This window comes from Dysidea avara, chromosome 7 (assembly GCF_963678975.1).
Source record: "Dysidea avara chromosome 7, odDysAvar1.4, whole genome shotgun sequence".
Classification (NCBI taxonomy): domain Eukaryota; kingdom Metazoa; phylum Porifera; class Demospongiae; order Dictyoceratida; family Dysideidae; genus Dysidea; species Dysidea avara.
Window position 1 is genome coordinate 36,136,809 of NC_089278.1, and position 25,918 is coordinate 36,162,726.

Below are 25,918 nucleotides of genomic sequence, written 5' to 3' on the forward strand. Positions count from 1 at the left end.
GACTGAAGTAAGCATTTAATAGTGTCGATTGTTTACATATTTGCAGGCTTTGCTTTTTGTGTAATCCTTGCATTGTCTTTTGACATAAATCTCGAAGTGCCGGGTATCTTTTACGTAAATCGATAATTTAATCTCTCTTCTATGGATCGAGTCTTCCTCAGTTCTTTTGATTCACAGTGTGAAACATTCCAGCATTCCCCACTTTTGTTGGCTTCTGTGGTGGGATTAATATCATCACGGCTTTTTTCCTGTCCTAGTAGGAGGTATATTTGTCCCGTTTCCCTTTAAGATTGTGTTGATTTAATGTAACTCAGCTTGCTGGCCTAATATACTTATGACAGAATTTTTTAGACTAAAGAGTTGAGGGGGGTGCAGTGCAGGTCACACAACAAGCCCGTATCATAGACTTCATAGTATCAGTAAGGTGATGCTCCAGGAGAATGTTGAAGTTCTGAGATGATATAGATGTTATGTTTTTATCATTAATTAGTAGTGTCATTTTAAGCAAGGAGTATCATGTAGGTATGTGCTGTAGCGACCATGAAGTCTTGACTGGTCGAAATTTCACTTTGACCTGTGACTAATTAAGAGCCTTTGATCGGTGACTTAGTAATGATACTTTTTGATTGTGGGTTGGAAACTTTTACCCTTGATGGTTTATTTGGCATGAATTTGGTGGCCTTGTAATTGATCTTTGACTTAGATGAGCTAAATCTATGTTGGACAAAATAAATTGCTCAATCCCTCATTTTCGTTTGGAAAAAAACCACGACTATAATACTAGATGCTCATTAAGGTTTTTTCCACTAGTATTATGTCATTTAATTTCCATCAAAAACTTTTTTGACATGCTGCTGCACTATGGTGGAACAGATTACCTGATGATCATCAAACCTTCCGGCCACTGTTTTTGACTTCTTGTTGTGTTAATTGTATTTATATTTGTATAATATAATTGTTTTTGTATGTATCACCTTGTCCGCTTGTCATTCTACTTTTATGTGTAACGCTGTATGTGTGTAATGTTCTGGTAAGAAAGAAAGGCTATGTTGATTACTGTGGGGTTAAATCAAAAATCAATCAAATCAAATCTCCTTGTTAGGTACCATTTTTTGAGGCAAAGGTCAATAGCATGCACTCATGTAAGAAAATGGAACTTTTTGTGATTATACAGTTGAAGAAAGACTGGGGGGGGGGGGACAAATTGCATGACAAATACACCACAGCATTGATATTTTTTGCTAGCTTGTAACTTACTCTTGTCTCACACATTCACAAAGATATTATGATACAGAAAATATTTAGTGTGATGTACTTACTATAGTGTATTTGTCATTGTTTTGTTACAAGCATTTATGCATATTAAGACACACAGTAGTGTGTGATAGACAAGTGTATATACAGTAACAAGAGAACATGTGATCAAAACAATAACAAAACAGTTACTCATAACAGCACACCAGTAGGGGTGTGTACACCATAACATAGAGAACATGTGATCCTTAAACATGAGTCCTATGGAGGTATGTTGCTGTAAACGAGGTGTGGTTGTTTACATTACAGTGACACAGTGATTAGTGACATGGGAAATTTATATAAAGAATCCCCTGGTTCAATTCCATGTTAAAAACTTTTTTTTGTGTCAGTTATCTATATATTTAGCTTACAATACTGAGAGTTTTAGACTAAGGCATCATCATGGATCATCAATAATTTTGAACGTTTTCTGAAATGTACAGAGAGTACTCTTTTCACTTACCCCCTCCCTCCTACCCAAGAATGTACATATAATGTTGATGCTCTACTGTTTATGAGTAATCAGTGTTGGTTGTCTTCACTGGGTCACAATGTAGACACTGAATATTTGGAGCCTTGTGTACACTATACCTGTACTTGTCTACCATACAGTAACTATCTCCCATAACAATGATTCAGATTTCAGCTATGACTTAGCTTCCACCACCTCTAACATTCTAACTGAACAATACTGATAAATTATTATGCTTTGTATGGTGCTACTAAGACTAACATGCAATTTATCCCCTCTCCCTATCTTATGAAAATGCTAAAAACAATAGAGGATCCCTGAAAATTCTATTTTTGGAAGGTTCTATGATAGCTGTATTAGAGTAGAGCTGAGTGGTAGTTGTGATCTATCAATTATTGTGATAGTGAGTAACAGTTGTGATTATGATAGTATGCTATTGTACTACCATGATACATTATGCATATCTGTGCTTAGTCCACTAATGTGGATAACAGAAGTTAACGTTGAGGTAACTGTGAAAGCCCAGTAGAGCGTGCAAATATTACAACTGTAATATATAACAATTTTTACCAATGGAGTGTTAGAAAAGCAAATATGTGGTGTGTAATTGAATTATTCATGTGTCATATATGTGAGGTTGAGTATCTGATAACTGCTAGTAATATAGTATTGCTATGGTGATATAATAGTTGCTATCAATCATGAATAGTGATAGTTGTACTATTGCTCAGCTCTATATTAGAGTACACTGTTCTATTGGAGTATTAAAGTAAAAGAATAGATACTGGCTATATTGAATGACTGTGTTATGTATAATATTTATGCTCAAAGTGAAATATAGACATGTGAAAGAAAGCCCTAAAGCTGGTCTACAAGTGGCTTTTGGACTAGCAAATACAAATAGAAGTGTTATCCATGCCAAAACAGCCAAGTTGTGACAAAAATGGTGTGGCCTTTTCTAGCATTAAAAGTTACAAAATCAATAGTGATGACAAAGGAATGATTGATTATTATTATGTTGATAATTATAATTACAATCAGTTCAATGATGACAACAGTTACTAGCGTTTGATTAACATTAACATCATTGCTATCATTTCTTGGCTCCACCTCTGGTTTTCTTTGAAGATCACACCTTTTATGGTATATGTAAATGTGAAAATATAAATGTTGTATTAGAGTATTTGACTATTTTATTAGAATATCTCAATATATTTGGTACAAGTATTCCTGACAATGAATAATGAAAATTCCAGAAATACTGTGTGGACAGTTACAATGAATTGTAGATCACTTTTTCCCAGCCTTAGTTTGTAGGTGGAAGGGAATAATTGTTTTGATGATATGATAGTGGCATATCACAGAAAGTGTTATTAAAATTTGTGCGTAATTTTCGTGCGAATACCCAATTAAAAGTGTATGCATATACTGTATTTACTGATGATCTCCATGGCTTGTCTATGCTCCATTTTGTGAAGACCACGATAAAGATCATCTAACATGTAATTTCTATGTTCTAATGTGTTTAAAAGAATCTCCGTCGGACTCTTTCCTGGGATCTGTCCCTGGCGCTCCACAGCGTCCACTTGTTATCTTTAAATTTTCGAGTTCACCAATCAATGCCTTCCAGTTGTGATTTGGTGGTTCCTGGCGGTCCAACAGAAGCGCTAACTTGAAACAAAGTTTCCATGGCAGGTCTTGAATCAACTTAGGCATCTCACACTCTACCGGTCAATATACGTGCTGTTTCTCAAGTCACAAACATGGTAACGAAAACCACTTCTGGTTTGAAAATGAAAATCAATGCATATATAAAATTTGATATAGGTACTTTCCAAACAACCAATATACACACAAAAAAGATGTAGATAACATTTAAACAAAAAAAATGAACAATATAAGGTATTGTCTCAGCACTCGGTAGCTAAAAGACCTGTAGCAAAACAAAAGATGTGAAATTATAAGAGACAGCCCATCTGAAAATACAAACAAAACTTACCACAATCTGGTCCAATCAGTCCCCTGGGACCTGGTACTCCATCCCTACCATCTTGACCATCTCTTCCTCTAAGGATTTCTAGAGTTTTCTCAGCATTAGCTATTCATTTATATAGCCATGGTGTTTCCTAATAATGGTAGAGACCTTTTATGACTTGTGTAGGTCAGACACATATAGACTAGTACTAGTAGAGTACTAACAATACAACTAGTATTGGTGTCCTTTGTATCATATCTGGTATTACAGGATGAAGTGAAGGAGGTGTTTGATGCGGTGATGGATGGGAACCTGAATACTATCAACAAGTTCATCAAGAAATATGGGATCAACAATATTCGGGATACTAGATGGGTGAGTAGATGAATGTGTATGATGATAATGTGTTAACTATACCTGTGTATAAAAGTTATAGCTAGTTATGTTGTGTGTTTATTTCAAATTATGGTTATCATAATTCACCAATTACCAAACACATTACATTACGCATTTATAATTCCCTACCACAATTACTTTCAGTTGACCCATTACAATTTTTAACTTGTCTGGGTACCAAAATTATACAATGAAACATCACGTATGAATAAAACTACTAGTATTGCACCAATAATCAGATTGGTTATCGGAAAAACCATATATTGGCTGTATTTTTGTTTATCAGTATCGGATCGGTTGCATGATGGAAAAAGTAGCAGATACAAATATATGAAATGCAAGCTTGTGTGCTTTAAACGATGTTAATAAACACCTTGAGTTGTATTATAATGTTGTTTTACTGCTAAAATATAATGTCAGCTATTGTAGCACTACTGCCACTATAAATGAACTAAATTAGTACCATATCGGATCGGTTACGTTTATCAGCTTGAAAATATTGTCCAGTATCGATTATCAGAATATCAGCCAAATCTCATATCGGTGCAACATACAAGTGATATTTCTGTGGAATACCCAGCTGGTGGATAACTACATATTTCACTAAGATCAGTAGGAGTTAGTGGAAACTAACATAACTACTAGTTGGTGGAATAACTGGACATCATAAAAAGTTATCAGTAGTACCTGCCCTACCATGTAGTTTATACACTTTCAGTTGCTATACTACACTTGATGTGCTGACCAAACAGTTCAAACATAGTACATACATCTAACAAACCTGTACTGCAAAAGGAATATACAACATATATGGGACAAACACACAGACAAACTAATGTGAACCTAAATGGCCTGCTTATACCTGCACTGCTGTTATGTGTTTTGTTGTAAGTTCTCATTGTAATGGTAGTGTGTATTAGGGCCCAAGTGAACTTAAGTGAATTCGAAATTTTTAGCAACATTGCTCAACCTTGAGAAATTTGCCGTTCGAAATATTTAGGCTATATATGGTATCCATCTTGCTGTGTTCCGTAATGATTTTGGGGGAAGGTAGACGTATGGTATTTGACATTTAATTAAGTTAAGTGTTGATGGTTTAGTGGTGGTCACAGGCCATGCCTCTATGAGGTTAATATGGTGTGATTTATAATTTGTATACAGGAACCTAAAAGTTCGAAAGATTCGTGATCTTTAGTTGATGAATGTTCGAACCCTAGTTTGTATACCCCAGTATGAAAATATAACTTTTTGTGTAACAAGGTTTAGCTAAGTAGAAAAATTATGCTGGCAGTAGGATTAGAATCATTATTACATACAGGTGTTAGGTACTCTAGCACTTTGTAAGGTGGTTTACAATGAGATGTAGTTCAAGTGTTCTCTACACCATGTTCTGTGGTGTGGTGTAGTGTACAAGCAAAAAACACATAGAAACTTGCAACAAACTTTTAAGGTAGCTAGTGCTTCATTTAGAACACAAATCGTGTTAATACACGAAGGAGAATATGTAACTCATCAAAAAACGGTCACCAAAAGTTGCTAATGAAAAGAAAAAGTTGTCACCAGTTGGGAAGCAAACACAAGACCTTTATGTGAACAGTTTGATGTACTATTGCCAGTCGAGAGCTGTTTACCAGTGGCTTTGACAGGAATGAAGGTGAAGTTTCCAATGTATTTAATGTGTCGTAGGTGCTAAACAACAGTAGTAAGTTATCAGATAATTTTTGTGGAATCTGCTCTATATATTTCATTGAGACTACCATCATACTATACTGGTGTGTTAACTTTTTGGTCAATGTTGTAACAAAACATCAAGGTACTCTAATAGAGCAGTCAACCACTCTAATAGAACAGATATACCTTAAACACTGTGACTAACTCAATGTAGTGAAAGTAGTAAAATTACTATCTCATCTTCTAAAATATATGCCCCATCCCCCAAAATGGTGTCCATGTGTGTTGTGTGCTTCAAACAGTAACGTTCGTTGCCGAAATTTCCCTTCCCCCTCCTCACTCTTTGGTGACATACTCCACTGCCCCTGGTCTTGGTCATCTTGATAGTTTATAATTGTGACATTATGTACAATGACATTTAGTGACCTGTTAATAATGCCACATAAAATTGGTATAAGACAATCATATTAGCTACACAAGGTTTACTGTAATATGGTAAGAAAGTAGTAGTATCTACTATTACATGTATTGTCTACTATTGTATAGCCCAACCAGACCTTGCTTCATATAGCTGCCGTGAAAGCACAGGTCCGTGTTTTCCAGTATTTGTTAGACAAAAATGCTGATATACAAGCAGTTGACAAAGTGAGTGGTGTATCATGTACATGTTATACATTATTTAGGGTGGGCAATATATACAAAGCAGTTACACATTATTGTTAGTTGGACAATTGTCATTAGTTATTTCTTGTACCATGACAACAACTTGATGTCTTAAAATCACCCACCTAGCTTGTACTAGGTGTTACTTGATAATAATAATTGCTCATCAATTATTTTTTTATTATTTACTAATCACTGTACTATGGAGTAGTGATGCACCGATATTGGTACTAGTATTGGTATCAGCCCTATTTTGGCAGTATTGGATTTGTATTGATAAAGCTGTAAATGCCTGATACCAACCGATACTGTGAATGACGTCATTTAATTACTTTTCAAGATGGTGGCGTCAATCACACATCAACAAAGTTGAGCACGAGCTGATCTATGCTATGAATTATTTGAAAGAAGCCGGTTACTAGCACAGCGGAAACTGTAATAAGCCACGAAATAAGATTCATTGAAATCATACACTATTGTTATCCTCATGATTGATGACCACAAAACCAGCAAACTGCAGTAGATGAGATTAGCAACTGTGTTTAGTAGCTGGTTTATTGACTACTGTTAGCTGTTTCTTGTGAGTAATTCCTGTGTGGCAAAGTATTGGTATAGGATCGGTATCAGCCAATTTGCCTTGAAATGTATCAGTATTGGATCTGTAGTGAAAAAGTGGTATCGGTACATTACTACTATGGAGTTTAATTCCAATAATATACGTACATGTGTACATGTATGAAGTTGTCATAATTAACAACAATGAAATACAAATACACATAGTCCAGTCATTTTATGGCTTAACCACACTAATTGCAACAAAACCTTTCTTAACATTTTCTAGCACAGAAAACATGTTCTATAACATATCAAAAGTCCTTAGGAATCCATTATGGAAAAAACCCTTTTAGTGACATTTTTGTGGTCTTTTGGGATTAAAATGTGATTTTTGACTATATTTCATCTGCATGATGTCAACCAAATTAGTTAAACTTGGTATCAAATAAATGATCTCACTGAAAGGAATAAGATGAAGTTATTTGAAGTTGACAACTTATTTCATTCAGAAGTTATAACCATTTTATGAATCACAATTTGTCCACTCATGCATATGATTATTGCTATAATGCAATAGTACATTGTATACTTAATAATGACCCATCAGTTTATTTTATTATTGTTTCATCAGAACACTCCATACAACACACTGATTGTGTGTTATAAACAGTTTCTATTTAAATGTTGTGGTGTGTATGTACAACAGATTAAAATTCTCTCACTGACTGTAATAAGTACAGTTATCATAGAGTATGATAGGTACTGTATAATAGGGATCATGGAGGTTTGGCTTTTTAAACCAGGTGTGCACCCACAGCCGGCTTTAGGCCAGCTGTGGGCACGTGTATGGTTTACTGATTTCAATTGTTTTCATAAAAGTGTGTGTGTACTTATCTACCTATCTCCATCTACCTATGTTTGTCCATATGCACCCACGTGAGCAAAATCGTTAAATGATAAAAGCAGCTTGCACATAAGAAGTAAAATTAAGTGTAATAAGCTTCCACACAGGTAAATTTTAATCTGAAGTGGTTTCTACTCACCAGTGTGATACGGGTGTGGCTACTTCACTCAGACTTTGTGAACTTCCTTTCAGGTTTTACAGACATTTAACAACTGAAAAACAGCAGTACAGGCCTTGTAGACTACCAGGAATAGCTTATTTCTTCGAGTTGAAAGGGTGTGTGTCCTTATGTATGGAGCGAAAATGAAGAGCACCTTTGAGGCTTTGTCGAGAGAATTTGTGGGTAAAACACAATAGTCAAACTATAAAACAGTTTGGAAGATACTTCTGTGTGTAATGTGTTGTTAAATGTGGTTTGTTTAGCAAGCGCTTCCTTAGCAGTGCGTAAGAACATATTGAAGAATTACAAAAGTTATGATAAATTTATGAAATCCAAAATTACAATTAATTAATTATGTATTGCGGTTTATGTAAAACAATAAACCTATTTCCTTAGTGAGTATACTAATTGTAGAGGTGCTTCTTGTACTGTTCATAAAAGGTGGAACATACGTACCTGAAAATAAGCACCTCATTAATTGATCGCTGGGGCACATATTCATTGACTCAGTCAAGACACATAGTAGTGTGTTGTTCAGTCATGGATCTGGTGTGGTCACATGACAGACAAGTGTGTGTTATACAGGAACTGGAATAATATGTTTACTTTGGTCATGTTCAGCCAGTGTTGGTTATATCATACAGTAGAGTAGTATGGTGTATTAACTTTCTTACACAAAATATTGACCAGAAACCAATGTCAAGATGCCTCTTGCCAGTATTGGTTAGGTGGAATCAAGCCTAAAAGTGTCTTCAAAGTAGCCAAAACACTTTCAATAAGTTGTTATGTAATTCAACAAAAACATTTCACAGAAATTTCATGGCTAACTGCCTGGCTAATGCCTACAGACAAGTGTATTTTACTGATGGCTAAGGCTTCACTTTTTCACTGTTAAGTGTCGCTTCAGCCTGACAGGTGCCTTTTGGCACACCACAGTACGTACAATGCATGCATCATGGACTTACCTTTGTCCTCCTTTGTGTCCCATTTCTTTTTGCTGATAATGCCAAGTTTGCAATTCGTGGTAGCACACTTTGGCTTTTCTCTGCTAACTAGCTATTACATTTGTAACGGAAATTGTCTGTATTTTCAAATTGATTTCAGAGGCACTGCTTGTTATGTTCTTCATTTGTAACACTGTGTAACAGGCTGAACATAGCTAAAAACGAAGTGTAGGGCAACTACACTTTTCAGTATTTGATAGTTGGGGTATGCATTCAAACATAAATTTTATGGAGCCATTCTTTCTTTTGATGTGGTATGTATGAGTTGATCACCAGTCCTACTGTAATTATGATACAAAAAGTAAACAAACAAGTACAAGGTAAAACTAGATGTTAGAGTTTATACATGTTCACTAGTATATATCTTCAGGTGCAGGCAGGCCCGTATGCAGGAATTTCAAAAGGGGGGTTCTAAATTGAAGTGGTAGGCGATCCCAGATGCGGGGGTCTGTGCCCCTAGACACTGAGAAAGGTTTAATATTCAATGTCCTGAGAATAGCCTCAAATTGCTTAAATGCAGAAATGCATGCACTGATTAAATAAACTTCTCACACATCATTGTGTTGACACAAGGCCGGCTCTGGATGGGGGGCCAAGTAGGCCATGGCCCACCCAACATTTTCCCAACTACAGTAAACTTGACTAGCATGTAGCAGACTGACAGTACGAGAAGCCATACAATTACGAGTGCCAAGTCTGCTGCTTTTTAAGTAAAACTTACACTCGAACTTACCAAAAACTATACTAAGCACAAGTCTGCCAGTCTCTCAAACACGGAGTATTGCGGAAAAGTCTTGGCAAGAGTATGCATCAAAATATTTGTGAGTGCCTTATTGTCTATGTGGTACAATTTAGGCCATGCCACTGTTACAGTATCAGTACTGTGGTCATTATTCATCTAGCAACTGGCCAATAAGCTTAGATTGAATGCAGCTGTTAATGAACAAATTATTGATTGTAATATTGGATAACTATGCCCAACTGAAATTAGGATAAATTTGCTTCTAGATGGCATTTCTTTAAAAAATTTCCTTGGGGAGCATGCCCCCAGACGGAGCATACTATGCATACTATCAGGAGCATACTATGCATGCTGAGTGTGCTTCACACACTATATACCTACCACCAACCATGCATGCATGGCCCACCCAACCCAATTTTGCCAGAGCCGGCCAACATGGGCCCATCGCACACTAATACAAACAAGAGATTAAAATATGGTTGTAGTGCATGTACACTCCAGCATTTCTAAGACTGCTCAGGGTCATTCATTTCAGCTATAAGCTAAACCTTACATTTCACCATTGTCCAAACATGGATGATAACCACAATAAGGTTAATATGAAAACAACTGACAGACTCACACACTTGACACTTTAGAATTCATATCATTGGATGCAACAAGCCAGGCTTACTTGTGTTATAGTTGTTGCTATAGTTAACAGTCTATCAGTCACAGTGTCCATCAAGTCTGTGCTTATCATTGCTATTCCGGGCTCTTAGTAGAAACTATTTAACAAATTACAATTGGAATTAATTGAAATAGCATTAATAGTAGCTCTCAGTGCAGTATGGTCAAGGATGGCTCGATGGATAGCCTTATTAAGATACTGTAAGTAGAATAATAGAAGTCTTAGTGATAGAGAGAAAACCACTGTCTGTATTCATGCATCATTAAAGTGGTTTCTATGTACACAGATAACCTAGAAGCACTATGGTTAATACCTGGAAGCCACACACATTTCAGCTGGTAGAAGCCCATGGAATGCGTTTAATGAATGCTAGAACACAGATTATAGTTGAAAAGATCGTTTTACAGTAAAAATAAAATTTCCAGTTTAAAGTATGGGGTTCGACCAAACCCCCCCTGGGTACGGGCCTGGTAGGTGACCTTCCTTGTTTCACAAATTTTTATTTCTATGATCCCTAATCAAACTTAAAAAGTAAATCCTTGCACTTGTGATATTAAAAAGTAAATCCTTGCACTTGTGATATTAAAAAGTTCCAGCAGATAATGATTGTAATAGTGTAAATGACTATAAACAATACAATCATTGTAGTCATTTCATGGCCACCAAATGGATACCATCTACACTTTGTGACTTTTAAATGGTTTCTCATTTCACAACTTTCCTCTCAACAATAAATTATTGTTTGACACAATGTATAATGTTTAATTGTAACACTCATGGTAATCACATGTTAGGTGATGATAAGTAACATAATTTGTGTTGTTTACAGGTTGGAACAAATCTGCTACACTATGCTTGTATGGGTGGTAACTTGGATATTGTCACCACAGCAGTAGGATTAGGTCATGACATCAACAGTACTAATAGAGTATGTTGGTATTTCACAAGTGAATATTGTACTTGTTGTATTCATATGTGTATGTACCCATGTTAATACGGTGGACACTGTTATTCCCACATTATAGACTATTGTGATGATCGATCTTTAACAATGAATGTTATATTACATATCTTCCATTAGTCTGTATGTGCCTCTATTGTGTTTCAGTAGTCCAAACTAATTTTGTGGTTTGGATTAAAAGGACAAACTACAATTACATTTTGTGTACTGTAGTCGTTATACAGCTTATCTTTTTAATAATGTAGTGATTTTTATCAGAGTCCACATTTCCTTAGCAAATGGACAAACTACATAGTTGGATGCTAAATCTTGCATAATTGATGTTCTACTTAAAGTTTTTATAAGGATTTTATATCTGTGGTATTGATGAAATATAGTAATGTAATATTGTATTTCAAATATGTGACTGTCTCAGCAAAAATCAGATTGTTCGCACAACTTCCATATATTTTTATTTTCTCACATTATCTACAGTGCCCAAGGAATGGATCACCAAAGTCTCAGCCTTTTGTGGTGAGTAGTTTTGGAATTATAGCGCTAGACGGTAGGAAGAGCAAAGAGATTGATTTGTACAGTGACTATACTGAAAATAAACTACAGACACTTACATTCATAGCCATAACTTCCATCAGCATTAGTCTACAATGTTGGAATTTGGCTTAAAATGTTCACCCTATTAACCAAGGTATAGTGTTAACCCTGTAGTCACTTACGCATACAAGTATGAAGGTAGTTTAGTTGAAGAAGTGACAACGATTTTGTTTACATCTCCGCAGCATCGTCATAAACAAACACATGTGACATGCATGCCATTGGAGCTACAGAAATGAAGCAAAGATTTTTGAACCCTCCATGAGCAGATGAATGAGATGTTGTATAGTTTGACTCTTCTTTCTCTTAGTAATGGCCTGATAAAAACTTGTGTACGTTTTTCTTTTTGTTCTTTTTAAAATTTCATTTTTCTTAAAGTGCATGCTTGTGCAAACAAGTTGAGGTTTTGCTGTGATGGTCACACATCATTAGTTACTGTACATGTAGTATAGAATGATTCATCCAGTCTCCTTTTGTTGTAGGATGTAGCTAAGAACCTCCTTTAACAGGAGCCTCAACAGGTTTTGGCTTGAATTAATACAAGTGAAAGGAAAATTAAATTTTTACAAGCTACTAGCAGTCATTGTAATAAAATGTGTTTAAAGGGACAATGTGGTGATGAAAGCTGTTTGAGATTTTCTATGATTTCACAGCCCGTGAAATAGTTACATTACCAGAACTTTACAATAGCAAGAATTGAGATGAGGAATACAGGCTTGCTGATTAATAATTATCCAAGTTAACTGTAATCTGAAGTGTTTTTTCAGCTGTTCACATTGTGACAGGTGATTAAACAGGCCACTTCAAGGTGGTTGCTATGTAGCACATTGTTTATGCTTTTTATGACACTGTTATGCTATAGCCAACCACCTGGGTGAAATACATAAATAGAAGTTTAATTACACACTGTTATTTTGTTACCCTTTTACTTTTCCACAGCACAAAGTTAACCCTTAAACCCGCATAATCCAGAAAACTGGATTTAAACTTAATAAATATGCATGCTTTGCACAAAGCCCTGTAACTTTCAAAGCGTCCATTCAATGGATATGCAATTTATGTCATTCTACTTGTGGATTAAAATGATACCTAGGGTATTACCCTAACGCTAAATGATGAGGCCAAAACTAGCTTTGAAAATAACTTTTTGGTAAGGAAACACGCGAACCCTTTACGTACCTTTATAAAATGGTTGATAACTTGATGGTAGTTTATCTTATCGCTTTGCAACAACTTCCATTCAGTTCGTTGTGAAATTTTATATCAGGCCATATATGACTCACATGGGTAAACCCACAATCGAACTTAAACATGTGGCAAGAATTTAGAAACACAGAGACGCGACTCATCACTGTTCACTGCTTCATAACAGGTAAGCCATTGTAGTTACAGTGTTCGTTTAACCTTCTCCAAGTAGCCCATTAAATACACTTTTAATCTATGTGTATTTTTAGGCTGTAAGAATTAAGTTACCCCACCTAGTGTCGCCATGCATGCCCATATTGTGTAAATATGCATTCCGAAAAGTTTTCTGTGGGTTTAAGGGTTAAAGAGTTTTAGAAAGTGTTGTATACTACTTTATTGTTATTACATCATTTGCTTTTTAATGGCTTCACAATATCATTGATGGGGTAGGTAGGAAAATGGGAATGAGAAAGACCAACAGAAAATTCCTTATAAAAGTAATTATATTAATGTACAGGCGGAATTTTACAGTAAAATACTTCTTTGCAGCAGTTTTGGATCCATCCGCTATGATGAGTGATACACTCTAATAGAACAGTCACTTGTATTAAAATACTCTAATAGAGCAGTCAAAAGTATTTGTTAACTATTGCACCAGTGAAAGCCTGTGAACTTGTGGTAGACCGTAGCTGGCATAGTATATAGACTAACTATGGCATCAATACTGCTCCTTCCTTGAAACTATAAATACTTGTAAAAAATTGAATCATTAAGCATGAGGAAGTTTACAAAGTTAACTGACAGTGGGAAGTTATCTGAACATCTTTGTTCCTATAGCGTTCAGATAAGTGAAATTGTATAAATGAAGCCTGTTGATTTACAATGGAACCTCAATCATCTGAACTAATTGGGGGGAAATAGTGTTCATATGATTGAATATTACGTAAAATCGAACATCCATACATTTATATACAGAGCTTTGCTCAACTACTCTAATAAAACATACACTTGTTGACAAAATATCCTAATTGTGAGCAGTCGATTTGGTGTTCAAATAATTGAGAGTTTGGTTAATCGGTGTTCGGATAATTGAGGTTCCACTGTAGAGCTTCATTCAGTTACTAACAGTCATTTACTCTAATAGAGTGCACATTAATGACAAAATACTCTAATAGAACAGTCACTTTTGGCATTCAGATAATTGAGGTGTTCATATAACTGAGGTTCAGATAAGGGAGAATCCTCTACCTGTAACCTCGAAATAAAATGCACATGATAGTATGTGGCAGCTGCAAGAGTTGAATCTTTTAGTTTCAAAAGAGAAGCTAACATTTAGTATTGATGACTTAGATAGTCAATATACTATGCCAGCTGTAGTGCATCAATTCACAGGGTTTCAGTGCAGGTCCCTGGTGGAACAGATAACAAAACATTCTTGTTTTAGCAGGTGAATGATCTATTAGAGTATTTTAGTGAAAGAATTTTAAAATACTGCAAGAAGCATTGTGCTACCTGTATATTGACATGATGACCTTTATCAGGCTTTTCAATTTGTTGATCCTGCTTTATGTTCCCATCCTGTTCTGATTTTCCTAGAATTCTACTTATCCCAGTCACTCAGTAGAAAATTCTAAATATTTCAATAAGTGTTTTGCAGCAACTTGTTGAATGCTACATTAGCAGAGCTTATGATAACATCCGGACACTGGATAATATCCAGACTAGAGCTCGGCGGTATTGAAATTTGAATACATGGTATTAGTAACAGGAAAATATCGCGGTATATCGGTATATAGTTAGCTTGTTATTGTAACTATTGCATCATTTCTTGGGCCTAGTATCATCCCAAAAACCAAAACTATATAGTTCAGTACAAGTAAGCATGTGTTGTAATGTGACAACATCAAGTTTTGTTTAGGGAATGTCTACTAAACCATCAACAAATTGGATAATTAAACACCAAAGGCTGGGTTAAAAGCAATCCTATACCAGTATTCATCGATATACCGGTATTTCGATATATCGGTTATCAAACGCTGTCACGGTATGATAATCGGTTACAATAATTTATCACGATAAACGGTATTACCGATATATCGCAGAGCACTAATCCAGACCTGGACAAAATCTGGTCAAATTGCATAGATGTCTGACCATAATACAATTTGTCCAGACACAGTGTCCCATCAAAGCACAAGGAGGGAGCCTAAGGGCTGAGCTGGCATGCTATTAACAATAACAGTCACTTGGTTGCTAGGAGATAGTATACATTCTTATGACCACAAATGTATATACCATTGCCAACCTCTGGTGTACTGTAACCACATAACAGCTGCAGTAAGGCATGTGACATCTTACCACTATAATGTTCATGTGCTATACTATAGTGGCATATTGGGCATTCATCTTCCACATGTCCAGTCGATTTAGGCAACTACAATTCTGGTTTGCCAGGACATTGTGGCAGGACAACAGAGAATTCGTATCATAAGCTCTGCATTAGTCAGTATTTATCACTCACCAACAAACAAGTCATACAGTATATATACCAGTCAACCTAAAACATGTCAATTGTCTAGTAATAATACAACCACCACCAGTGAAGTATTAGCTACTATACAACTAGAAATTTCAAGGGAGAAATTTTCACTGTTTTCATGATTTGTACTGTTAATGTATGACAATTTCTGTTATCCTCAATAATAACAAGTGTAATGCTTTATGTGTTGAATCCTTAATAAATTATGATGAGTACTAAATACCATATATGGTATATGACTGTTATGCTGTACGGTGAAATGTAAAGTAGAGTTTTATTGAATCTCAAAATTTTATCAAAGTTTTAGGTGAGGATTTTTTGTAAGCAGGACATTTGGCTTACTGGTTTTGAGGGGGGATTTTGTAGCAATTAATTAGCATAACCATGAAAACAACAAAACTTTGAATCTTCAAACATTTTAATTTTACTGTAACATGATAATGAGTTACTTATTATATTATTAAAACATGTGATGTGTGTTCTTACAGAATGGAGGGACTCCTATTTATTATGCGGCAGCCGATGGTCATGTGCCAGTTGTCCAGTATCTACATGAGAAAGGAGCAAAGATAAACTGTGAAGACAAAGTGAGTATACATCGGTGTTCCACTATGTGTCACCACTATGTGTTCCACTATACATATACTATTATCAACTGATCTGTATACACACATCAATTGGTCTTTACTGTTATAGTTGTTGAAACATTTTCCTTACCACTAGGGATACATACACTAATACTGTAGAAATATACTAAACTTTGTGGTTACATGCAGTGGTGTACAGTTGTACAGTAGGTTATGTTATAGAACTGGTACTTTGTACAGTGGGTCATGTAGTGTAAGCTTGTGGATATAATATACAGTTTGGACCATACACTCATAGTTACTATATACAGTGTTGTGAGGTGTAGGCACTACATCCTTGTGGTATGTTAGGATAGTACAACCAACAATAACATGTTTAAATGTCATGTTTGAAGTTCGACTGCCAACATTGACATTTAGCATAAAGGACCATTCGTCTTGCACCTGTCGCACATTGACACATTAAACCATGCATCTAAAACATGGAGCAATTTCCGTTGCTTAGAAAGCTAGTAGTGCTGTCCAGTCAAGTGTTCAATAACCCATAATTCCTAGTGCTGATAATGACACTTCTTTTGTGACATGGTAGAATATCTTAAGTCTCACTTAACACAAATAATAATAATTTCTCTTAGTACTTATAACATTGTACCAAGAGTTCACATTTAATATTATGATGGGGTATGATCCAACTTAATGGTCTCACAAGATATACTACATCCACACTTGGTACAAGTGACTATAGTACTTTGAGGGATACCCAGTGGTACTACTGACTGAGAACATGGATAGCTGCTTTGCTTGTTATAAAGTAGACTAAGTTTTAGAAATGTAAAAAGTTATCTGTTTCACAGTGACACGTTAAGTCATGCATCTAAAACATAGAGCAATTTCCGTTGCTTAGAAAGCTGGTTCAAGTGGTAGTGTTGCCTAGTCAAGTGTTCAATGATTGGCCAAAGCAGGCACCGATTATAACTAATACTGATAATGACACTTCCTTTGTGACATAGTAGAACACTTGAAGTCATGTAGTTTTCCTAACTTAAAATTCTGTACTTTTCTGTGCTGTTTTTCATCACGACATTGCATGTTTCACGCCACTTACCATCCATCAAACATGATCAGAAGCTAGTAACCAGATTTACATATTTTAATGATACATAACATAGAAAAGTGGAAACTGCACGACTTATAGTGCTGCATGATTTATCATCCCTTACACTACATGTTCCCTTGTTCAAAGGATTCATGTACTTTGTTACTGCACAGTACATTGAAAGACTTTGTTAGGATTTAACTGTTGAATAGTTTGAGAAAAAACTGTTCTGTCACCAAATATGTGTCCTTCTGTTCTGATTGGCTAATAAAGTTTTGCAACTTTTAAAGTTAGTGTTGACATGTATTAGATACATAAGATAGTGAGAATGAATCAGATATACTGTAGTTGGGACTTGTGAACACTAGCTAAGTATCTAGATTCACACTTTTCATACTCCATGTTTTTGTTTAAATATTTCACTAACATTTCCCAGTAGTTCTGTTGTTATACCAACCTCACATGCTGTAAATTCCGAGTGCGCAAACTTACAGTTCACATGGCTTATGCATACACGTACACATGTAGTCACTAAGTTGGATTTTTGAAATCCACATTTCAATATGGACTAGGTTTCCAATTTCCTTAATAGTATACAGTAAATGTGTTGAAAGTCTGAATATGTGAATTGCTTGGAAATTTAAGTCTCTAACCATTTCAATTACTTGTTATCAGGTCCATTAGTGGACTTTTAAGACTTCATTGTCTCCAAATATCAAACCACACTATGCACACCATGCTGTAACTTTCTCCAGTAATAGTTTTAATCTTATTGAGACATTGACTAGTAGCAAAAACATTAAAAATGATAAAAAGTAGTCAGCATGTAAGAACTGAAAGTCTGTGGTAAACCTCCACACACATAATCTGAGGTGGTTCTTTTCGGTGGTCTGAAATACGGGTATGGCGACTCTTCATATACTGGTCTACCCTTTCGGTTTTATAGACGTTTAACAACTTTAAAAACAACACTGAAGGCTTCTTAGGTTACCAGAGGTAGCGTATCCTTTGGGTTGAAAGGAGGAGGGGGGGGTTACCCATACTTACGCGAACAAAAATGAAGGGCAGCCTCAAGGCTTTCTCTAAACAATTTGCGTGAGAAAACACGATAGACACACTATAAAACAAATGAGAAGTGTGTAATTTGAGGTTTAAAGTGGTTTGTTATAGTTACATTTCCTTAGCAGTGCATAGCAATGTAATTATTGAATTACAAAATAATTCATGAATTATGAAATATACTAAATTACAGTATTTACAATTCTAATTATCTAGTTGAATTAATCATAACTATAGCATGAATATAAACTAAATTATATACCTGGCTGATTAATTACCTATTTAGTTAAAATGGGATAGTATTAATTGCATGGACGTAGCACAACATCAACTTGTTAATACCAACCTCACAAGTATAGGGTAGAGACCAAACATGAGGATATTAGTGATGCTACTACTAAGGTCTGAGTGCACCGACTTACTGTAGAACATGGTTCATGCATATAGTCACTAAATTATATTTTTGAAATGTACATACAAATATGGACTTTGTTGACTAGGTGTTCGATTTTCTTAATAGTATACAGTGAACATGTTGGAAGTGTGAATATGTGAATTGTTTGGAAAGTCTCTAACCATTTCAGTTACCTGTTAGCAGGTCTATTAGTGGATTTTAAAGACTTCATTATCTCCCAAATATCAAACCACACTATATACACCATGTTCTAACTTGTAACAGTAATGGTAAATTTCTCCAGTAATAATTTTAATCTTATTGAGACGTATACATGGTACGTACACAAAATGTCATGTACACAGTACATTTACTATTGACATTGTGAAATTGTAATAATCATGTTTTGTTTGACTTTTAGGATGGTGATACGCCCATGCACAGGGCGGCATGGAGGGGGTCTCTTGCTGCTGTGAAATACATCACAGACCATGGAGCCAATATTCATGCAGTGAACAAAGTGAGTCATACATGTTAACCATACAATGAGAAATGCTTATTGTAGTGTAACAATGTGAAGTATTCTTTATCACATTTTAGTGACACAAATCACTGGTATGGGTACATGTCATATTAGGGTAGGTAAAAACAGAGGACCCGATGACCAGGGGACCCAACTTTTTGGAATTTTATACCCTTCACAATATTCTATACTTGTACTAGGTACCTTTGCAAGTAGTCTTGCATGACCAATCCACTTTTCCCCGTCACAGTGTCTCACATGATGTTGAATTAGTAATTATAAGTGCCTTGGTAAAAAGAGAAATAGCAATTACTAGCTAAGCAAGTTTCAGTCCAGCAGTTCAGCATTCAACCAGACTTCATTAATCGTTGTGCATTTGTACAATGTTTCTAAATTTTAGTAGTGAGTTGACACAATAGCCTAGTATGCTCATTGACTAGTATACTCATTGACTAGTATGCTCATTGACTAGTATGCTCATTGACTAGTATGCTCATTGACTAGTATACTCATTGACTAGTATGCTCATTGACTAGTATGCTCATTGACTAGTATGCTCATTGACTAGTATGCTCATTGACTAGTATGCTCATTGACTAGTATGCTCATTGACTAGTATACTCATTGACTAGTATGCTCATTGACTAGTATGCTCATTGACTAGTATTCTCATTGACTAGTATGCTCATTGACTAGTATGCTCATTGTACAGCAGGCTATAAATGCAGTTAGCTTCACACTTTTTCAGAGGCACTTACAATTTCTAATTGGTTTAACATCGTGTGAAATCACCGTGACGGGGAAAAAGTGGATTGGCCATACAGGACTACTTGCAGAAGTTCCTAGTACAAGTATAGAATAGTGTGAAGTATACAAATTCCAAGAAGAGTTGGTCCCCGGGTCCTTGGTCCTTGGGTCCACTGTTTTTACCTACCCGTCATAATATGTGTATACATGACACAATTTTGATGAATGTTATATGTGACTGACTAAATTTACAAGTATAGTCCCACCAAAATATTATCCACTATATGGTAGTGTAGTTTGACCTAACCAGGTAGATGTGTTGTATAGGTAGTTGTTGATGTTATGAGTTGTACTAATAGTGGATAACAAGTTGTGTATGATCTGTGTTATTGTGGTACACATTAAAAGGTCCACATATTTGATGATGTACACATGGAACACACTACAGTGGAACCACAGTTATCCGAACCCCTTGGGACCAGAGGTGGTCCATAAGTCTGAAAAGTCTGTATCTCTGAAACTTGTGTATAAATAACATTAAAATAGCATAATCAAAATTTTTTTAAATATCAGCACTTTCAACTACCCTAATAGAACAGTCACTACTCTAATATATTGAGCAGTCATTTCCATAATTCGGTTAAGTAAGAACCTGGGTAAGTGGTGTCTGGATAACTGAGGTTCCACTGTATTATATAGTACCCTCACCTTCCTTAACAATCATCTTGTAACTGATAGTGGTCCAGTGTAGCTACACATAGGGTTGGGAGGTATTTAAGGTATTAGTAGTTAAAAAGGTATTTTTCAGATACCATTGTGGCTTTCTAAAAATACCGAATACTGAATTTAATGTATTAATTAAATTTTTGGTGGTTTAGTGGTGGCTACACATGAAGTCAAGCCCATGTGTTTATGCTGTGGACAAGACAAACACAATAATTTACCTTTTGAGATATTCAAACCTTACTTTGTGGTACAATTGTCATTTCATTTGTTCCTTTAAAAGATAACTTTCACTACTAGCACAATGTGGGTATAAGTGTAAATCATAGTTTACCCAAGTTTTTAAAAAGTGTACAATATAAAAGGTATTTAGTGATACCGAGGTATTTTTCCTAATACCGTACCGTTCTTCAAAAAAGCAATACCTCCCATCCCTAGCTACACAGTTTCTGTATACCTGTAGTAACATTGCTGAGTAGTGTTTATATGGCTGTAGTGAAGTGTACACACAATTGGTAATAATTTCTCTTAGTACTTATAACATTGTACCAAGAGTTCACATTTAATATTATGATGGGGTATGATCCAACTTAATGGTGTCACAAGATACAATACATAAAGTGATGATATAACATCATATAATTGTACATGTGTTAATGTATTGTAGTTATGACAACAAGTGTTGTGTAGACTGGGTTCAGTTAAGTGACATCAGAACATGTAACATTAACTAATGTACATGGTGAAAATCAACTTTTTGTAACAGTACAACAAGTACTTTACACTGCTCATATCTCTAATGTATGGACCTAATCAGTCACTACACTACAGTTTGAAAATCACCCACTATTGTACAGTCATAGCTGCAATGTGGACAAGATCATAACTTTTTGTTGTGACAACAGAACATCTCATCATTACCCCACACTGGCCACACATGATACACATGTGAAATTAATGAGGTGTCATATTATAATATGTACCACTCTGCGTGGGCAGTTCAATGGTGCCACTAGTGCCATAATTTGTATATGGCACTGTTTCAGACCACAGCAAGTGCATTATAACTTATATGCACCGACCGCAGTGCAATATACAGATATTGCACTGGCTGCGGTTTTGTGCAGCATTGCACAAATGCTGGCAGCCAAGACCACTACGACACTTCACCAAATAGGTGGAAAGACACCTCATAGGTCACTTGAATTCTTTTATAGCCTGACATGTAAAAGTTGATTGTGGGCCATAACATCACCGATAGGTTTAATGTTTATACCAAGCAGCCAATGGCAATTGAAAAAGCCAGCATGGTGGCCACAACTCTAGTCTACATATATATAAATGTACTTAAACACCTTACTAGTCTGGTGCCATCTGAACCCAGGTAAAACCGTAGCTCACTTGGGCAATGACTCGATAAAACTATTATATTCTAAATAATACCCACCATTACATTTGATTGTGGCAACCAGTTTGTCATGCCACCAGATTCGAGTTTAGCCAGTATGGATTGTAAGAATTAAACTAGTATTGTTTAGTAGTTAGGTTTTGTTTACTTAAACTGTCTATTAGCTGCTTTTTTCACTGGGGAGAATCACCACAGGTGATTGATTGATCACGTATGCTGAGCACTACATGATGATAGTCACAGTGAATGCAAGTTAGTGATATTCCCATAGCATACTAGCTTTGCGGTACTGTAGAGGGAACGTCACCGCAGCATTCGGCTATGTCACCCACAATCGATGTTAGAAACCTGGCCTTTATAAGAGTTGCAGCTGTCTTATGAGACTCTCCCTGCCTATTAGGTGAGTGGTACATAGCAGTTATACAATGTACACTTGTGCTCTGCCTGTATAAATGTACTTGCCTTCAGGCCTGACGGCCCTCAGGCTCGTGCATTTATATCAGCAGAGCACTCGTGCCTGCTATATAACTATATAGTAACAAATTCAACTTACACCTTGTAGTATATTAGTGATAATTGTAGGGGCAGTCCACCAGGTGCTAAAGTCATACAAGTGTGACAAGCATTTGGGTTTTACATAATTACTCAGCAATTCTCACTTTCATACAACCTGCTACAACGACTGGGAATCATTTTGTTGTGGAATTACATGTCTAGACAGGTTGTTTAAACCAAGTAGAAGATTGTAAACGGCCTGAATGCTTTGAAGATAATGCATAGGCATGGAGCGCTTGGAAATGTAGCCACAAGAACAGCAGCACTAGTCCATAGCAGACCATTGACTGAACAGGCTGGTTTACTACAAGTTCTTGTCAGTGATACAGTTGTGACAACATTGCAAGTTTGTACCAGCTGCTACAGCCTGGCTGTTGGCAATTCGCGCAGGGTGAAACTTTATGGAGCAGTATTTTCACTACCAAACAATTATGTGAACTGCAGGGGAAACACTTTATGAGTAAAATAGTATAAGTTTATAGTATTGCTTCCAATTATCTGTTAGAAGATCACTACAAGTTTGCTATAGTTTTGTGGTGTGATGTAATAAAATGCAACAACCTCTTACGTCACGAACATATTATGGGATGTAAAATTAGCATTTGTGTGGCTTGACATACTGTCTCTTTAACACGTCATGATGAAATTGATGGATGCATGAATTACATGCATATGGTATTTCCTTGGTTAAATGCCACATCTTCAATAGTAACCACTTAAATATTATTTCAAGCCTCGAGTAGTGGTCAAGTTTGAATAGTTGACACATGGATTTTTTGAAGTAAGGCAATAAATGCTGTAGTGTTTAACCAAGTAAATGTGGTAATCTCTGGTGTTTAGTTCCATTGACAACAAATATATACTTTTTTACCTTTGACATTATGTAAACTAATGACATAAAGATAACAAATTGTGATCATAATAGGTAGACTTTGTAGCACTGAAGCATAACATGTTAGGTAAAAAATAATGGAGAAACATTATTTACTCTTATTAAAATCAAGAGTAAAAATTAAAAAATTGCTAAATACAATGTACTGCATGATGTCGTTAAATTTCTACATGGATAATAATTTTCACAGACAACGATTTGCAGTTTAACATCATTATTCTACCCATTATGCAGTTGTAGGCAGCTGTTATTGTGAGAATTATGCCAGTATATTTGGTAGGTGTCTAGATCAAGTGTTGGTGAACTATCAATTAGGTGCTGGCTTATTATATTGTATGGTCTTATTGATATGATTGTAGTTTGGTAAATTTCTTGATCTGTCAAACTATAATCCTCACCAAACAAATCACTGATAGACACATTATGTGATGTCCAGCTACATGTACAGTATTCACTTTGTTTACCATGTACAGCAAGGAGATACACCACTGTTGAGTGCAGTCAATGGATGGGGGGATAAAGCTGGCAGGTGCAAGGTGGTGAAATATTTTGTTGAAACGAAGAAGATGGGGATCACACAATTTAGTCAGGTAATTCAGAGTTAGTGTCTGTGGTTTGGCATGTACCTGTTTCCATTTATTGTCTACCTCCTTGTTGACTATAACTTAAATATATCACTAGACATTACATTAGACACATTCACCCTCCCAGATTACAGTATTCCCATATTTTGTATTGTTATTATTATACAGGAAGTACAACAAGAAATTCACAAGATGATAGCAGAAGCAGGAAGTGATGAGGAAGATGACACAGTAGAAGGTGGGATACTAATACTGTCATGGCAACACTGTGTGGGGAATGTATTATAATAACAGTACCTTCATATGATAAGACTCTTAATGATCCATGTGCTGTACAATGTGTACAACTGTTGGAATATTAACTATGTGGGACAATCCCTACTTTAGCATAACTGTAAACAAAACACTTTTAGTATCTCATAGGAGGTACCCTTAGATGACATCATATGACAAGATGACATCATATATGATTCATCCTATCTTGACAGGTTTAACCCTTAAACCCACACACACCGATAAATCAGTGTTGACGCATATCTTTAAACAAAGCACTGTAACTAATGAATCATTCTTCCTATGGCTACGTAATGAGCACCATTTTGTTGGCAATTAACAAGGATTAAAATGCTACCTAGGGGTTTACCCTAGCACAAAAGCATGGGGCCAAAACTCATCCTGAAACTATTGTTACACAAAATAAGCACACAAACCCCTTACATACCTTAGAAAATGGTTAATATCTCCTTCCTACTTCATCAGATTTGTGTGAAATAAACACGAGGCGATTCCCCATTCTTTGGCAAGTCACGTTATATATAGCTCATGTAATTTAATTAATTGTTAACATCAGCGTTGAAACCGGGTCACTACTGCTGACCCGGATGACCCACTGACCCGGATAGCAATCCGGGTCAGACCCGGATTTGACCCGGATGTGACCCGGATTGACCCGGATTAAATTAAGCCGAGGCGCGCGATAAGAGCTATGTTTCGGGTATTCTCGAGCGACTCAGGCGGCGAGACTACGTTTTGAGCGTTCGATTCGTGTTGAGTAAACGAGTAGTTATGTGATAACTAAGCCGGTAAGTTTATAATTTAAAATCAGTCAGTGGGTTTGGTTCCACGTAGCTACTGTGAGTTTACAGACAGCAATTGGGTGTGGCTTCGCACATACTTAGTATTGCAATTTCCCAATATATTAAAATGGGTGTGGCTCACAAAAGTACTTATCCTGCTGCAAGACTAGACCTAGACTATATACAACTCATACATTAATTGATTAGTGGGCGTGGCCCCACGTAAGCTTGCAGACAGAAATGGACACAGTTTCATGCTACAGACTGTACTTACTAATAAATGGGCGTGGCTGAGCGTATGTTTGTAACGCGATAAGTGGGCGTGGCTCACGAAAGAGCTACGCGACTAGCGTTTATAGGTTCCACGTCGTCAAACGATCAATTTCGTTTCTCACGTGATCCAATCCGGGTCAGACCCGGATAATTTGTAAACCGGGTCAGACCCGGATGACCCGGAGAAAATGTGACCCGGTTGACCCGGATGACCCGG

General features: G+C 36.1%; 1 protein-coding gene across 1 annotated transcript in view; it reads left to right on the forward strand.

Annotated features, from left to right (window-relative positions):
• The first annotated feature begins 11,331 nt into the window (after window positions 1-11,331).
• The window catches only part of LOC136260829 (uncharacterized), a 37,901-nt gene continuing 23,314 nt past the window's right edge, over window positions 11,332-25,918 (forward strand). The window contains exons 1-5 of the mRNA XM_066054707.1: window positions 11,332-11,436; window positions 16,273-16,371; window positions 19,342-19,440; window positions 24,242-24,358; window positions 24,521-24,590. Of these exons, the coding sequence (XP_065910779.1) occupies window positions 11,368-11,436; window positions 16,273-16,371; window positions 19,342-19,440; window positions 24,242-24,358; window positions 24,521-24,590 (454 nt within the window). The 5' untranslated portion in view covers window positions 11,332-11,367. The remainder of the gene's footprint in view (window positions 11,437-16,272; window positions 16,372-19,341; window positions 19,441-24,241; window positions 24,359-24,520; window positions 24,591-25,918) is intronic.